Source organism: Zingiber officinale, chromosome 9B (genome assembly GCF_018446385.1).
Source record: "Zingiber officinale cultivar Zhangliang chromosome 9B, Zo_v1.1, whole genome shotgun sequence".
Classification (NCBI taxonomy): domain Eukaryota; kingdom Viridiplantae; phylum Streptophyta; class Magnoliopsida; order Zingiberales; family Zingiberaceae; genus Zingiber; species Zingiber officinale.
This window is the reverse complement of record NC_056003.1, coordinates 105723806-105741122: the sequence shown is the minus strand read 5'-3', so window position 1 is coordinate 105741122 and position 17317 is coordinate 105723806. Positions and strand designations below refer to the sequence as shown.

General features: G+C 34.2%; 1 protein-coding gene across 2 annotated transcripts in view; it reads right to left on the bottom strand.

The window, feature by feature from the left end:
* Positions 1-17317, bottom strand: part of LOC122022689 (1,4-alpha-glucan-branching enzyme 3, chloroplastic/amyloplastic-like) — a 56673-nt gene that overhangs the window by 33959 nt on the left and 5397 nt on the right. For both annotated transcript variants that reach the window (XR_006123061.1, XM_042580746.1), the window contains exons 5-10: positions 15841-16013; positions 11136-11225; positions 4694-4769; positions 4475-4582; positions 3191-3281; positions 3001-3102 (exon numbers count right to left, since the gene is read on the bottom strand). Coding sequence is in view for 1 of the 2 variants with exons in the window: in XM_042580746.1 (XP_042436680.1) it covers positions 3001-3102; positions 3191-3281; positions 4475-4582; positions 4694-4769; positions 11136-11225; positions 15841-16013 (640 nt within the window). In the remaining variant the exon portion in view is untranslated. The remainder of the gene's footprint in view (positions 1-3000; positions 3103-3190; positions 3282-4474; positions 4583-4693; positions 4770-11135; positions 11226-15840; positions 16014-17317) is intronic.

Sequence of the window (17317 nt, the reverse complement as noted above, 5' to 3'; positions counted from 1 at the left end):
CTGCACCCATCTTATAGACGGTAAACTGTTTGTAAGCTCGTCGGTGGATCACAATCATGCGTGTTGTATTTTACCAATGCTGTTGATGATTGATGCTCCTCCATAGTTCAAAGAACCTTAAATCACCCCGAATAGTACTTCTAGGGAGATTGTTGTGTCGCATTCAACTATGGCTCATTCACGTGGCCAAAACGGTCTAGGAGCACTGGAGCTCTTTGGGTAACTCTTCTTAGCAACGATGCCTTTATTGTCTCCACAGCAGACATTCCACTCTTTCGTACCCCAATAGCATGATTGGCTTAGGTGTCTCAAGCACAGTCATATATATAGCCATGACAATGCCCTATCTTTGCACGTACCTCCTAGACCGTTGATGACCTATCACATTAGGTGATCTATTAACAAGCTCTCAACATGTCATTGAAGCTTTAGCCGAAGATGACACCCTCTGATTTGGAGATAGTTTGTTACATGTCTCAATTCTCGCTCAATGTTGGACAACAAAAGGTGAAACCGTCACCTCGATAGCCCCTCCAGGATGACCCCCCACTATCTGGAAGGGAGGTAAATTACGGGAGGCTTCACCCAGCAATAATAGCGCATGCAAAGGAGGGGTTGAGGCAACCAGCGGGGCATTCTGCACCTGCTGGGAATCGACCCAGACCTATTGATAGCAACACCCTTGCATGAACCAACTGTGACAGCCCTTGGGGGCAATGCTCACTCAATGTTGCTCCTTTGGTAGGTGTGTCCTTCCTCAGTGGTAGATTGTTTGAATTGCCTATCGACATTTGGAAGTGTTGCAACAATTATAGTGTGGCTGAGGAACCTACATGGTTTAGGAGAACATTACATTGTCAAATTTGCTTGTGATGGAACTCTTGATCATTTGTTCCTAATGTTTGTTATAAAACAAACAGCCATGTAGTCTTGCATTCATAAACACAAATACTCCTAGAAAAATTCCTCTTAGAGCCTCCCTATCAATGTTATTAAGCCATACTATAAGGAAACTTGGTTATCCTTCTTGTTTATGTATTGCTTACTTAAACATTAACTTAATTTATGATAAAGAGGATTTACCAACTTACTAGGAGACATGTGAGCCTCCATTTTTGCATGTTAACTTTTCCACAAGGTCACTTATTCTCATCAATAACATTTCTAGATTCCATAAACAACGCTTAGTCACAATATTTAATCACTTATTTGAAAACCCGACAAAAAAGAAGGTTCTCAATGAAAGAAACTTGATCCATCAAAAGTCAAAGCAAACATAAAGACACAAAATTCCTTATTAAACAGGACCAACAAAAAAGATAACAAAGCAACTTTATTCTTTAAAGGTTAAAATGAAGAGAGACATGCAACACTTTCTTCCTCATTAGGCATGATGATTAAGGGAAGATGATGACAACTCTTCAGGAGTTAAATTCTCCATGATAATGGGGAATGATGCAAATAATAATGAACCAATTAAAAAGAAATGATATAATAATATAAATAGAACCATCATTTAGTTTTATTTTTATTATACACAAGAAACTTGGTATTTTATTATATTGTTCTTTGATAATCTAGTCTGTTTTACACCTAAGTTGTAAGAGATTGGGTAATTGTTTATATATAACCATGAGCTCATTGGATGGGCCCCATATTTACAACCAAGATGAAAGGCAGTGCTAATGTAGAGCAATACGTGGCACTCTACTAATTCATATGTAGTGCCACAACATAGTGCCCCACGGCTAGACAATATACTTTTTCACAACCTTAGAGGGCAGTCTTTCCAAAGTAAGAGAAAGAGCATCTTGCATAATTCCTTTTCAGAGTCACTATAACTTTCTGAGAGCTTTCTACTGCCAACGAGTCTACAAATGAGAGAAACAAAGAGCTCTACTGCAAACGGTATAACAGGAAACAAGATCCCTCAACTTTCCAGGCCAAGTAGAGCAAAGACCTCACATCTCGAATAATTCCCAATAAGACTGGCACCACCTCAAGATGAGTGATTCAACCCTAGGGCAATTTCCAAGCATCAACCTACCTCAAGCTGTTCTCCAATCACCTCAGACCAAACACCAAGAGACCTCTAGTCTAGGCCAAACTGCTACAAACTAGATTGAAGCCAACCCTGAGTCATTGCCTTGAACCTCAATATTCCCCAAGCTAACCTGCTAGTTGTATTCCTCTAGCTACAAGCCCACTTTGTAGTCCAAACCTTAATATTAATAGAATTTTATAGACGACTTTTTTGTATTGTGATTACCATCATAACAAATAGATGCAATTTCCTAATTTCATCAATCTCAGTTTCTAAAAACTTTAATCTCTTTGTAAACGATCTCTCCTTTTCCTGGATTAAAAATTTGTTTGTGTTGTTGAGCAAAGGCAAAACTTCTCATTGAGTCTAACCCAAGATAATAGAACAATAGTTGGAGGATTCCTCTAAGGTCAGTGAACCTTCCACGGCATTTCAATTATGCCCCACAATATTAACTGAAGGACTCGCAATATCTTGTTTTAATTATTAAGATATGTGAAATGGATTATGTTATACAACATGCTTGTCATTCAATGATGTTGAGATGTTTAGTTTATGTCATTATGTATTTCTATGAGATGTATGTGAGTCTATTCTTGATTTCTGTTTGTGGACTTCTAAGCATATATTATTATGCGATGAAGGGAACTCATCCGATAGTTCGACAACATACTGGGAGCATAACTGTGTTTGATTATGAGAGTATAGGGGTGATATACTAAATGTGTATCAACAGGTGAATAACAATATAGTGTATTATTATTCAAGATATTTTACATCTATTTGCAATTAAATCTATTTTAATGGAAGTTAATGCTTATGGCAAACTCATAAAAATTAAGAATAATGACATCATGTCTGTTTACAAGGATATTGTATAGACTAACTTATATTGACAGTGTCAAAAATGAAAATGGATAACTATATATTTTCCATAAAAGAGCAAAGGATCTTACTCATCCATGTCACCAGTGAACGTAGAAAACCCATTGTGTGTATACATCATTGACGGGAGTGAGTGAAATTGGAAGCCATCAATCTGATATTCTGCAACCCACCTTTTCAAATGTATTGGTTAGAGAACAAAAGATGAAATATTTAAACATACAAGTATAGAAGAGCTGTATTTTAGAAAATAGGCAATACCATTTCAAGTTAGATAAAAGAAAGTGTAGCACATCAACATCCCCATATTTAAACATCCTGGTGCCCCAGTATTTATGGTGGCCTCGTTTCCCTGACAAAAAAATTCAAGATCTCCGAAGAGAATTACAGAAAAGTTCACAAGATCTATGGCACCTAGTATTTGAAAGATTAAAACTTGAAATTCAAAAACTCAAAGGAAATAGTACAAGATTAATTTAAACTAAATACGAGTGAAAATAAAGAGAAGGAGAGCCTTGGCGCAACGGTAAAGTTGTTGCCATGTGACCAAAAGGTCACGGGTTCGAATCCTGAAACAACCTCTTGCAAAAAAGCAGGGTAAGGCTGCGTACAATGGATCCTTCCCCGGGACCTGCATGGCGGGAGCTTCGTGCACCAGGCTGCCCTTTTTTTTTACGAGTGAAAATAAAGACTAGAGACAATTTTGGTATATCTAAGAACTAATAATTAAATCACTTGCCACAAAAAGAAATACAAGAGAAATAGAAGAGCATATAAATCTAAGTTATCCAACAAGGTGTGCATAATATGAGTTATTCTGAGAAAAACTCTCTTGAGGACCTTATGGTCAAGTAGAAGGGTCCTCCCCCACAGCCTAACAAACTAACAAGATCAAATGATATTCATCCTTCTCTTTCTCACTATTGTTCCAAATTTTGGTGACCAAGGTATAAATAGATAGAGAGAAACACAATGCTCAATGAACCAAAAACTTCCATGGAACAAATTTATATGTCGAACAATTTCTCAACGATTTCAACAGTTCAAAAGCAGTTCTTTAGTCAATCTACCTATTTTCTTTTTGGAGAGAAACAGAAGAATTGTTTCTGTGTACTATACAAGAGCTTTATTTCTGTTCAAGATCATCATACTTCATCAATACACACAAGGTCTCATGTTTCAACAAAACCAGAGTTGAAAAGTGAAATGCATTTCCTTTTGTTCAAAATCAGTGAGCCTCAACCTTTTGTTTTTTCCTTGTTATTTACCCATTGTCAGTCAGCAGCAGGTACACAGGCAATTCGCTAGTAAAAAAACCAATTCACGAAAACAATCTTTTCAACAATTTGGAGTCATTAAGGGTGCAACTATCTCTCAAGAATAAAGAGTGCCTAGGTTTTATGTCCATCTTGGTTGTGATAAAAAATGAGAAATAAAGAGAGAATAGGCAAGCACTAGCTGTGTAACATCAGCTTAACCATAAAGCATACAAATGGGAATCACCAACATTGGTTGAATAGATAAATCAAGCTGAAAAAAACATACCAGTCTGAAAGTAGCAGTCATTTGATCCATCAAATAGTGACAATCCAACTGACTCATCTGCTGACGCATAGGAATGAACGATATCTAGAAACACCAAAATCCCGAGTCCTGCATAGAAAAAGGCAAATGCTAATATCATTGAACTGTAAGATGATAACAACCTCATAACTCATGAATCACAATGAACATTGGGCTAAAGAAAAACTATTAAAAGCATACCATGTGCTTCATCGACCAATTTTTTGAAATCGTCTGGAGTCCCAAATCTACTACTAACAGCAAAGAAATTTGTAACCTGAAGTTCAAAATGGGCTTAACACATGGTATAGGAAGCACAATAAAAACAAGCCCTAAAGGCACATTAGGAAAAATATTGCATTGCTACTTGATTTAAATCTATTGTTTGACTGTCTAAATAGAGTGGGTCAACTCCAACAAACCATGCCAAATGAAACTAGACATATATATTACAATGCCACTTAATCTAAATTTATTTTCTTGTCATTAAAATAGAGATCAGCTCCAGCAGATGATGCCAAAATGGAACTAGCTTGCAATTTGGAACGAATTCATTAATGGCAGTCTTTAATTGTTTTAAAAGGTGGTCACTTGAGCCACCTAGGCGGTTTTGCAAGGGACCGCTTTGCTTAGTAGTTAGGCGGTCCCTGTTAAGTGATCCTTTTAAAAAGAAACCAAGACGGATTCCTAGGAGGTCCAAGTAGGTCTTAGGAAAAATAAATAAATTTTTTTATATGTTGTTAGTTCACCCTACTTTTCTGCATCAGCCCACCAACAATCCTTATTCATCCGTTCCTCCCACCCTACATGACTTTTGTGTCCCTTTTTGCTTGTACCAATTTTTGGAATATTTTTTGTCCTATCTTCCCTAGGGGAGTACCCTGTTCTCTTAACGTTTTTTCCTCAAATTCATTGTTATTTTAGTCTTGGTACCAAAATGTTTCTTTTCCAGATTTTTAGCTCTGTAACTGTTTTTGTTGGTTGCAATGTGATATATGAAATGTTTCATAGTCGATTGTTGTTATGTGTTTATTGTTTATGTATAAACTTAGCTAAATTGATCAAAAGATACAATTGTTATACATATAATCTTTTTTAATTGAGTATATTTTTTATTATTTCAATATTATTTTAATGTCAACTGCCCTACTGCCTAGGCACTAGGAAGTGAGCACCATCAACCACCTTTTAATACTTTACAATCTTTGATTAGGATTATTGGAGCACAGTAGGTTTTAATATGACATGAAATTGGATCCTCTAAACCATGGTCGCTACTGTCAACTAATGTCCTTTGTAATGCAAACTGATTCATATGGTCGGAAATAAATAGATATTTGATTTTGCGCTAAATTTAGTGTTCAAATTATATGCAGTCAGAGAAATTGCCAAAATTTATGATATCTCAATGAATAACAAGGTACTGATTTCCAATCCCCATGAACAACCTAGATGGATGGTCCCCGCCGATATTAGATCATTAAATCCCTCAGAACCTGATGAGAATGTACTATGCTTATTACAAGGAACCCCAATAACCTCCAGTTTGCTGACTTTATTCTGGTTCCTTGGTAGTTGAATCATTGAAAACTACTTGAAGCTGAGTATTATTACTGATGAACAATCTGGCTTCTGAGAACACAAGGAAGAATGTATTTCCTACCTTGCATTTTATGGTTGATTTTGTCTCTTGTCTAAGTAGCACATTCAAATACTGAAGACACTCTTTGGGGTATACCATCTCTCTGGTAAATAGCCAAGACAATGTAGCTGCAATCTTAATATTGGATGGCTGTATCACATTTGGATGAAGAGAAATGCAAAGATTTTCCAGCAAATTGTCACCTTCCTTGTGTCGTTTGACATACTGTTTTGAAATATAATGCCCTGGAGAACTAATTAATTGATTGTAAATGGTTGTGTACTCTTCTGATCATTTTTTGTGCTTTGCTATGCCATTTTTTTGTTTTTTTGGTATTATGTGCATTCTAATTCTTGAAATCTAACACTCCACTGATGATTTTTCCAGTTTCTCACTTTAAACCCATGTTTGGTAAGGTGGAATGATCAGCAAAAGGAAAGGCATGGTGGGAAAGATAAGTGGAACCCAACTGCCCCTCTATTTTCATGGAGAGATAGGAGTAGACTTAACCACGGTTCAGAACCGCCGGTTCGAGAAACGCCGATTCAACGTTTCCTAACATGTCGACCCTTAACCTTAACTGGCTAAGACGGTTATGGTTAACGGTTCAGAACTGCCGGTTCACGATTCAAGATTATTATATTAAAAAATTTTAAATTTATTTAAAAAAAGTGCTTGCACTTATTTAAGTTGTTTATGTATCCCATTAGGGTATTTCGGAATCAAAACTCACGTAGTTCTTTTATATTTTTACCCGTTTATATTTGGAAGTGGCATTGTTGCTCACTTCCATTTTCCATTCCTGTTGTATTCATTCTTTCGATATCAAAATCTTCGAATTCATCATCTGAAAGTTGCATTCCTTGGATTCTTTTCTCGGCTCTGGTCTAATCGTCGAGTAATGCTTAGGCTTCCAATGAGTCGGGAGACAAAGTTGATCGTCGTTCATCTAATATGTTGTCGCTAGCAATAAACGTCTGCTCACTCGTTGACACTGGACAAACTAAAATTTCTTGGGCAATCACTCAGGGGACAAGAAAGCTTTAAACCTTCTGTGACCACCACTTTAAGATATCAAAATTTTCACTATCTGCCTCATTAAAATCAAAAGAAGATGTTAAATAATTCTCAAGTTCCTGTGTGGAGATTCGTCCATTCTTTTAATAAAAGTTATGCTTTTGCAAGTTTTAAATTAATACTAGTAGTTTATTATGTTTTAGAAATATTAGTTTGTATTCTATATTTTATATAATATTGATTATAAATATCATATAAATAAATTCTAACATTATATCTAACATTAATAGGATTAGGAGAAGAAGGATCTTGATATGAAATTAAAGCATCATAATACAAAGTTAACATTTCTGGTAAAACTTCTAATTTAAATTTAGGATCTAAAGCAAATTCAATTAAATAAATTTCAGGAATAAAATAAAAATATTTTTTCCATTTAGTTTTCATAGTTAATATACAAGAAGATAAAGATTCATTATTATTCATTTAAAACTAATACTATACTAGAAAAATTCTCTAAAACTAAATGACAAGTGGGATAATAAATCTCGGAAAGTTATTCGGTGTAACCTTAAATACTTTTAAAATTTCACAAATACTACTACAAATATTCCATTGTTATATATATATATATATATATATATATTAGTTATTAGTATTAGTATTTTGTGAAAAAAAAATGAACTTAATAATTATTTATATTGAAATGAATATTGTAATAATTGATATGCTAAATTCCATGTTGATACATCACGTGGAACTTTGTTAGGTTTCATTCCATTAGTTTTACAAAACCTACCTCATTGTTTCATTATAAATGGGTGTGACCATAAATAAGAAATTACAGTGCTAATTGGTTTAATATGATTTTCTAAAATTTTTAATACATTTTGAACACATGAATTTAAAACATGACATACACAACAAATATGAAAAAACCACCAATAACAGGTAACAAACAAATTTTAGATCTTCTATACAAGCGATATTAGAGCTAGCATTATCTAATGATATTGAAAATATTTTATTAGTTAATCCATATTCTTCTAAAATTAAACATAATAATGCGATGTTATGAGCCGTATGTGATTCATCAAAAACTCTATAAGTTAACAATCTTTTTTTGGAGATTCCAAGAGTTATCGATCCAATATCAAGTCGCACCCATATACAAATGTGTTTGTCAATAATTAATCTAAATATCGGAACATAAAGAAACTTTATTATTTAATTTACTAAATTCATCAATTAAATTTTTTTCCTTGTTTTACTAATTTTTTAATTGTCCAGGTAAGTATAGTACTAGAAACACGTTTAAGACATGGATTAAGAGATTCTTTACAAAAGTCTTCAAATGTGCATTTAGATCCAAAACTAAAAGAAAAGTACTCTACGAAAACAAATTTAGCTAATGATTCTCTTAATTTATTATCGGAATATAAAAATAAATCAAAATAGTACTACCGCTAGTTGAAGAAAATCTAGATAATCGTGTTTGAGAACGATCGAGTCCATATTCAATCAGGTGCATCATTTCTAAGTGTCGTCTCAATGACCTATAGTTACCGCTGGCTTGGAATTTATAGGAAACATTGCAGTACTTACATTTTGCACGCAATTCTTCCAATGGAAGAGTAACCTTCTCAAAATATTTAGTGAAAATAGAAGATTTTAAAGGAGAAATTTTCCGAACCTTAGAAGTAATTGCATCGACACTTCCTTATGTCTCAAGTGTCAGAAGGTGCTCAGTCTCATCATTGGTGGATTGAATGTTGAGGTCCTTGTGCGGATTCACTATTTTCTTTCCCTCTGAGATCGAGATGATGAACCTCCACGACCTCCTTCCATTGTAGTTGAAAGTTGGAAACGAAAGTGTGTAGAAATAGAAACTTGGAGTCGAAAACGTGTAGAGGATGCAAAATTGAGAATGAGAGTAGAGAAGATGTGTGTGGAAATGATGAAATGATCTCTCTATTTATAGAGTTTAGATAGTAACGGACACTAAATTATAATCATTGATAAAAAAAACAGTCAAATGATTTTAACCGTTGAAAAAATTCCAAAAAATCATCCCCACTCCCCAATGGCTAGGAACCACCAGTTAAAAAAAAAAAACTTGAACCGGCGATCCGCCGATTTTTGGTGGCCTCCTGCCATGCCAGTTACAGTTTGACTCAACGGGCAACGACCCATCGACCTGGTTACGGACCCAACCCGGAGTCAGGCCTAGATAGGAGGAAAGGAAAAGGTAGGGCAAACATTTCCCCATTTTTGGTCAATTTGGCCTCATCTAAATTGGGTAGAACACTCCATTTGGGTCAAAATGTCATCAATTTTAACACGAAAATGAATTAACTTTTAAGTTTTTGTTTAGCTGATTATTATTTTTTATTTTGTTTGATTTATAAAATCAATTTACCAAAAAGTTAGGTTTCCTCCCTCTCTATTTCCTTCCAACGATACGTTGGGAAAATTCCTGCACTGGTTTCATTCTCTTCAAGAAACATAACAAGGTATAATTTTCCTTATCTATTCCCTACAAAGTTATTTGTCTCCAACGTTCTCTATCTCTTGGAAACATGACCTAAAAGAAAATGGAACAACCAAACTCTGTTATAGTAAAGGCCTATCCACATATAGAAACATCTGTTCTTGTATAGAATGGAAATTAAAAGTTGGTTTACATATTTCTTGGCTCTTTTATTTAAAAAGCATGCATTATGGCCTTAGTTTAAGATTATTTGCAAGCAAGTCAAGGGCACATTCTCACTGATCTTGTAGAAACTACTTAATCTTTTTTTAGTTGACACCAGGTTCCAGCTTAAGTCAACTAATCCTAGTATGACCACCCAGCCCCACGAAAATTTTCCACCGACCACTTGGGTAAATCGGGAAGTGCTTGCAGCGAGCGGCCCATCGGTCTAACGTTCTTAGGTCAACCACTCATTAAAGGAAATTCATCCAAGCTAGGACTAGATCCTTAGATGTCTGGGACTGAGAAGGGGCCTCTCGCTGCACCATTGCCCGGGCTTTATGGAAACTACTTAATGATCATGGAGCAATGTGGAAAAACATGAATCAATATCAATAACAAACTAAGTAGTAAATATAGTTTTTTCCACCAGAAATAAAGTTATTAGACATGTTATTTTCACCATAATTTTTGTTAACAAATGGAAAAATAGAGAGCTAACCAAACATTTAAAACACTCGTATGCTATAGAAGGAAAAGGGCATAAAAATCTTAACCTCACATATAATTAGGATAATACTAAATATTTGGGGTGTTAAAAATGAACCCAACCAACCAACCCGACCCGAGTCAACACAAAAAATATTGGGTTAGGATTGGGAGTTTTAGGGTTCAGGTCAAATTGGGTTGGACTCGAAATCTGACCCGGAAAATTGTTTTGAGTTGGGTTGGGTTCGGGTTGACCTGAATTTAGGATGAAGTGGAGCTTGAAACTTGAAATTTATTTACTTATTTTTTTTATGCTTGAAGACTTTTTGATTTTATATTGATATCACAAATTTTCATTGTGTAATATTTATTTTGTGAAAGATTTGAATTTCTAAACAGTTGTTTCTTTTGTGGAGTAATTAATAGTTTAGATAATTAAACTCTAAATTTAAATATTTAAACTCATGAATTATAACTATCATATTTAGATGAGACAAGATTTGTTATTATGTGTTTAAATTAAAATATTATTATTATGTGTTTTGAATTTTTATTTAATTATTTTGTTAAAGAATAAAATAATATATCGCATAGTAAAAAATCAGATCAGGTTGGTCGGGTTATTCGGATTGGTTCAAGTTCGGATTTATAGTTTTTAGGTTGGTTCGGGTTAGGAATTTTTTTGTAATACCCTTGCTTCAACCCGATCCATCCAAATTGACAACCCATTAAATATTCAGAGCATCAAATTTCTTTTTAAAAAAAATAGCAGTTGACTAGTTACTTGAGAAAAAACAACTTACTTTATATCCAACAGAGGAATAATCCTTATGCTCAACAACCCCAAATAATTGAATGACATTATATCCTGCACTTTTCACGTGTGGCAGTACCTGCAAAAAGAGAAGTTAAGAATAGCTATATAATAGTTTGTATCAGAATAATAGTCCAACATAGCTTATTAAACCATTCTTTAAACTGTTTGGTTATTATACATTGGCATAACTAGCCTCTTTTTCTTATCCAAAATCTTCTCATTCTTCCCTTTTGCTTCTCTATCCTGATATTTTTATTTCAATAGTAATAAATGCTAAAAAAAATTACTCTCAGGGTTCTAAAATGCTGTTCAAGCAGCCACATACAGCTGCATAGGCATTTTAGATAAGAGAGTGCTTTGTATTACTGATATGTGGTCTCTTTAGGTGAGCGGGCTAGTTGCCCGTCTGTGCATTAAAAATAGAAGACAACTCAGTGCATGAAGCTCCTACTAATGCAAGGTCCTGAAAAAAGATCTATTGTATGCAGTCTTACCTACATTGCAAGAGGTTATTTTTACAACTTGAACCCTGACTACTTGGTCACGACAACATCTTTATTGTTGCGCTAAGACTTCCCTTAAAAGGAAAAAATATTAGTTCGGATCATTGATGTTCCAAAACTTAATGAAAACTTTTGTAATGATTTTTTTCTCCAAACAAGAAGATTAATTACAGTGATGTGAAACACTAAACTATGCCTTTGATGGGGTAGCACATAACAAGTCTTGACTTAAACAATTTATTTTGCAAGGATAAACATTTAAGATGTTAACTATATGCATGCTACTAATAGTGTAGTCTATTTTTCATTATTATAATGTGTTATACATTGAATAATTGATATATTTTTTTTACATAAAATTATGAATTAGATAGATTAATTGGAACTCCGCCCATGATGACCAGTCATGGCCGGTCCCAAGCCCGGATAAAGGAGGAGGGTTGCGATAGGTTGCCAGCCAGCGTCAAACTATGGCAAAATTTCATGAATGAATCCATTAAACTATTGTGCTAATGCTAGGTTGTTCCTCGGAAGGAACGCGTTGCAGGGTCCGACTGTAACGTCTCGGCAAGGACCGCTACATCTCCATGAGAACTTGGGTGTAGTGTTAAATAGGCAAGAGTTCTCACACCATAGGTTAGATAAGAACAAATATGATAGGAAAACTAATAATCTAAGATTTGGAACATGGAATATAGGAACTCTCACTGGTAAATCAATGGAGGTAGTAGATATGATGATTAGGAGAAAAATTAATATTTTATGTGTACAAGAGACAAAATGGACAGGTGAGAAGGCAAAGATGATAAAGAACTCGGGTTTTAAGTTATGGTACACTGGAAAAAATAAAACAAGAAATGGAGTGGGTATTATTGTAAATAGTTTGTTAAAGGATGAAGTTGTAGGAGTAGTTATGCTCTTAAGATAATAGTGGCAAAGAAACTATGAACATAATTAGCAGATATGCACTACAAGTAGGATTAGATAAGCTACCAAATTAAGGTTTTGGGAGGACTTAGATGAAATATTACAAAATATTCCACCAAACGAAAGGATTTTAATTAGAGGTGATCTAAATAGGCATATCGGAGTGAAAACTGAGGAATATGAGAGGATATATGGGAGTTATGGTTTGGAACGAGAAACGAGGGAAGGAAAACTATATTAGATTTTGCGATAGCATATGACCTTATATTAGCTAATACATTTTTAAGAAAAGAGAAGAACACTTAGTCACATTCAAAAGTGGGAATAATAAATCGTAAATTGACTTTCTTATGGTTAGGAAGAAGGATAGAAAGATTTGTAAAGATTGCAAAGTCATCCCTGGAGAAAGCTTAACTACCCAACATGAGGTAGTAGTGTTGGATATACGCCTCAAACATAGTATCAATAGAAGAAAATATACATTCCTATAATTAAGTGGTGGAAGTTAAAGGATGGGAAGCAACATATATTTAAAGAGAAGGTAGAAGTACAAGCATTAGGTGAAATACATAACGACTCTAATATGACATGGGATAAGATGGTATCAAATTGAAAATCAGTAGCTAAGAGTGTCCTCAGTGAGTCAAGAGGATGAGCACCACCAAGTAAAGAATCTTAGTGGTGGAATGAGGAAGTAGAGGAGAAAGTAACGGAAACATGGACAATGTATAGACTTATAAGAACAAAGAAAAGCTAAAAAAGTCTGTAGTAGCCAAAAGCGGACAAGCAGTGAGTGAAGTAAAAAAAAAATGAAGCTTTCGAATGTTTATATCGACAGCTTGATACAAAATAAAGGAAAAAAAGATTTATAAAATAACTAAAGAGATAGAAAAACAAAGGATCTTACCAAATAAGATGCATTAACAATGAAAGCAATATTGTACTAGTGAAGGATGAAGAAATAAAGAAGTTATGGAAATTACATTTTCATCAACTTTTTAATGAAGGTTTAGGAGACCAACTTAACTTAGGTAATTTAATTAGGTAGAATATAAATTTTAATTTTTATCAATGAATTCAAACTTAAGTAAAAAAAGTTTTAAATGAGATGCATAATGGAAAAGCCGTTGGACCGGATGATATTCCGATAGAGGTATGGAAGTGCTTAGGGAAACAAGGTATTGAATGGCTTACAAAATTATTTAATATGATATTGAAACGAAAAAATACTGATCAATGGAGGATAAGTACTAGTTCCCTTATATAAGAATAAGGAGACGTACAAAATCATGCAAACTATAGGGTATTAAACTAATGAGTCATACCGTGAAACTTTGGGAAAAGTAATAGAAAAGATTAAGGAAGGAGACCACAGAAAATCAATTTGGGTTCACGCTTGGAAGAAAGTATACATCTTCTTAGACAATTAATTGAAAAATATCGAGAGCAAAGACAAGATCTACACATGGTATTCATTTAGAAAAAGCGTATGATAGAGTCCCAAGAGAAATTATATGGAGAATTTTAGAAAGAGAGGTGTTAGCGTAATATATATCAACTAATTAAGGATATGTATGAGGATGTAACGACAGAGTAAAGACTTCAGGGTAACTCAAGCATTTCCAATAAAGATAGGTTACATCAAGGATCATTTAAGTCCCTATCTTTTACATTAATTATGGACACTCCGCACATTCAAGACACAGTATTGTAGATGATATTATTTTCGTAGATGAGACACGTGAAAGAGTAAATGCTAAGCTAGAATCTTGGAGGGAAACACTAGAAGGGAAAGGTTTTAAGCTTAGTAGATTAAAGACGGAATATATGGAATTTAAGTTTAGCAATATTAGAAGTAATGAAACAATTGTTAAGATAGGAGAGGACGTGTGGAACCGAGAAATTTAAATATTTAGGATCATTTTATAAAATGATGGAGGGATTGAGAGAGATGTCTTACATAGAATACAAGTAGGATGGGTGAAATGGAGGGGAGCGTCGAGTGTTTTATGTGACATAAAGTACCTCTTAAACTTAAAGGTAAGTTCTATAAAACAACAGTGCTATGTTATATGGAGCTGAATGTTGGGCTACGTGAGAGTTGCAGAGATGAGGATGTTAAGGTGGATGTGTGGACATACGAGGATGGACAAAATAAGAAATGAGAGCATTAGAGAGAAAGTAGGAGTTGCATCTATTGAGGAAAAACTCAGAGAGACACGTTTAAGATGGTACGGACATGTACTTAGACGACCAATAAATGCTCCAGTTAGGCGATGTGAAACTATGATAAACATGCATATAAAACGAGGAAGAGGAAGACCAAAAAAGACTTGGTTAACAACAATAAAACAAGATAAAATTTATTTAAATATAGATGATGATATAATAGACCCCACTTAGTGGGAAAAGGCTTGGTTGTTGTTGTTGTTGTGTATAGATTAATTGGCAAACCTTTCTAGATATAGTTAGACATCTTATTAATATATGTCTAGGTATTGTTATTGTATGCTCCATATGCATTATGCAATGAATTAACCGTCCAACAGCTAAAAATGTCTTCTCAAACCTTGATTAGCGATTACTCTCTCTCCCAACATTTGTGTGAGTGTGACATTTCTCCACAGTTAATTTAATCCATGGTTCATCATAAATTCATTCAACTGGTTTCATCATTGTCAACACTAGTATTCTCTTTTGTCCAAATCTTCTTTCATCTCGAGTCAATATTGGCTCGTATTTGCTAGTCTCATAATATATGCTGGAAATTACCCATACTGTCTCAACACATTCTCCACTCTATTCATTTAAAGAAAGATGACACTGTCGCTCATCAGTATTTGGTTCACATTTCTTCATGTTCAGAACTTCAATTTTCTAACCTTCGTGTAAAGGGCAGAAGGAAATTATAATTCTGAAGCATGTAAACCATGGGCTTTGACATCAGACCATCAAAGTCTCTTGGGTTGTGCATTAGTGTTAAGTCTTCTCCAAGAGGGCATGAACAATATTTTCATCAAACATCTGAGTAAGAATGGATTTTGTTTCTATTTTGGAACTCGATTGCTATTCTTAACCAACTTGGCATGTTTGATATATATGTTCTGACCTGAGAGGAATGTTATGGTGATAATCCCAGACGAGTTATCAAGTCGTCAGTTATAATGCTGAGCATTTATATATGTGGTTGTAACTAGTCTCTTTTGTATTGAACAAACTGTTGCTTTATCCTAATCTATTTGATATAATGCTACGTTTTACCTTAGAGGTGAACTCGTTAAAGGATGATATCTTCAGTTCTGATCCACTTATTCCAACATGGCACTCATATATACGAAGGGACTTTGGAAGTTTTGGCTTCTTGTATCTCCAATTGTGCATTTCCTCTGGAGGTGGTTCCCAGTGAACTGCATAAGCTTCTTTTCCATCTGCTTCTGAAAGTAACCACCCACATAAAATTAACAAAAAGCAAAATTAAGTATAATCAAGTAGGTATCTTTGGCTCACCGCCAATAATGGATTATATGGTCTAAAACTATTTTGATTATTAGAGAACACAGATGTCAATTTACATGTGAATGTTTGGTATAAAAAGAATTTGAAAGTTACATTTGAAAGAAGAGGAAGCTAAGAATAAACAGGCTCTCTAAGAAAATTCTTCCAGGAGACAGAGAAGCTCACTTTCTTTATTCTAATCTCATATCACTTTTTGTTTCATTGTCCAACTTAGACTATATGTATGTAAACATTTTTTTGTAATAGCATCTGAAAGGTACAATTGAGAAGTAGAGGAAGCAAAGAATGAACAGACTCTCTATACAAATTCCTCTAGGCAGAGAAAGCTCAGTTGTGTTCTTCTCTTATATCAGTTCCTGTTTCATTCATAATCCAATAGTCCAACTTGGACTTCTATAATTGACTGAAGTCAACAGTTGAAATCAGGTTTCTCTTTGAACACTGGTCTAGAGGATCAAGCCTTGAATTGTACTTCCTCTTTTTCTTACGTCACTTGATTCTCTCTTACCTAAATTAAACTTTGGATTTATATGCCATATGGCCCATATCTCTACAATATATACGACGAACAAGAGATATAAAATTGGCTTCAGCATGTTTATCTAAAAGTATTGGAATAATACATTTGTTCAGTGAGTCATGAAGATTGCAGGCAATCATCATGCTTCATATGCAACCAGCACCACCATATCTAAGGTCACTGAGATTATCTTATCGACATAAATCCACACAAAGGAAACAATCTTTCATGTCGCATGTGTCTACATTGACCAAGCCCAAAAATAAGATGAAATTAACACATGTACCCAACTTCAGATACAATACAAATATACTGAAGACAAAAAAACAAATTTTAGTATTTGTTTTTTAACAAATGTTCAATAAGACAACTGATTTTGATCCCTAGACAATACAGAAAAGATGGAAGGTTGTGTTAGATGTTCACAAACAGCATAAATATGATCTTTAGGTTAAAAAAAAAAAGAAGATCAGAATACAACCACCCATTGAAAATGTGGTGAATCATTAAATAAACAACACCTATAATATATTTTTGTGCTGCAACAAAGAAAAATGTTTATATAGTAAAATAAATGAAAGTTACTGTAGAAAAGGATTACTAGTGGAGAAAAACAATAAATATAGTTATTCATGAATGATTAAGCATAGCCCTGTTTAATGTTTTGATCTGTATTGACACAGAAAATAAGTGCTGGTGCAA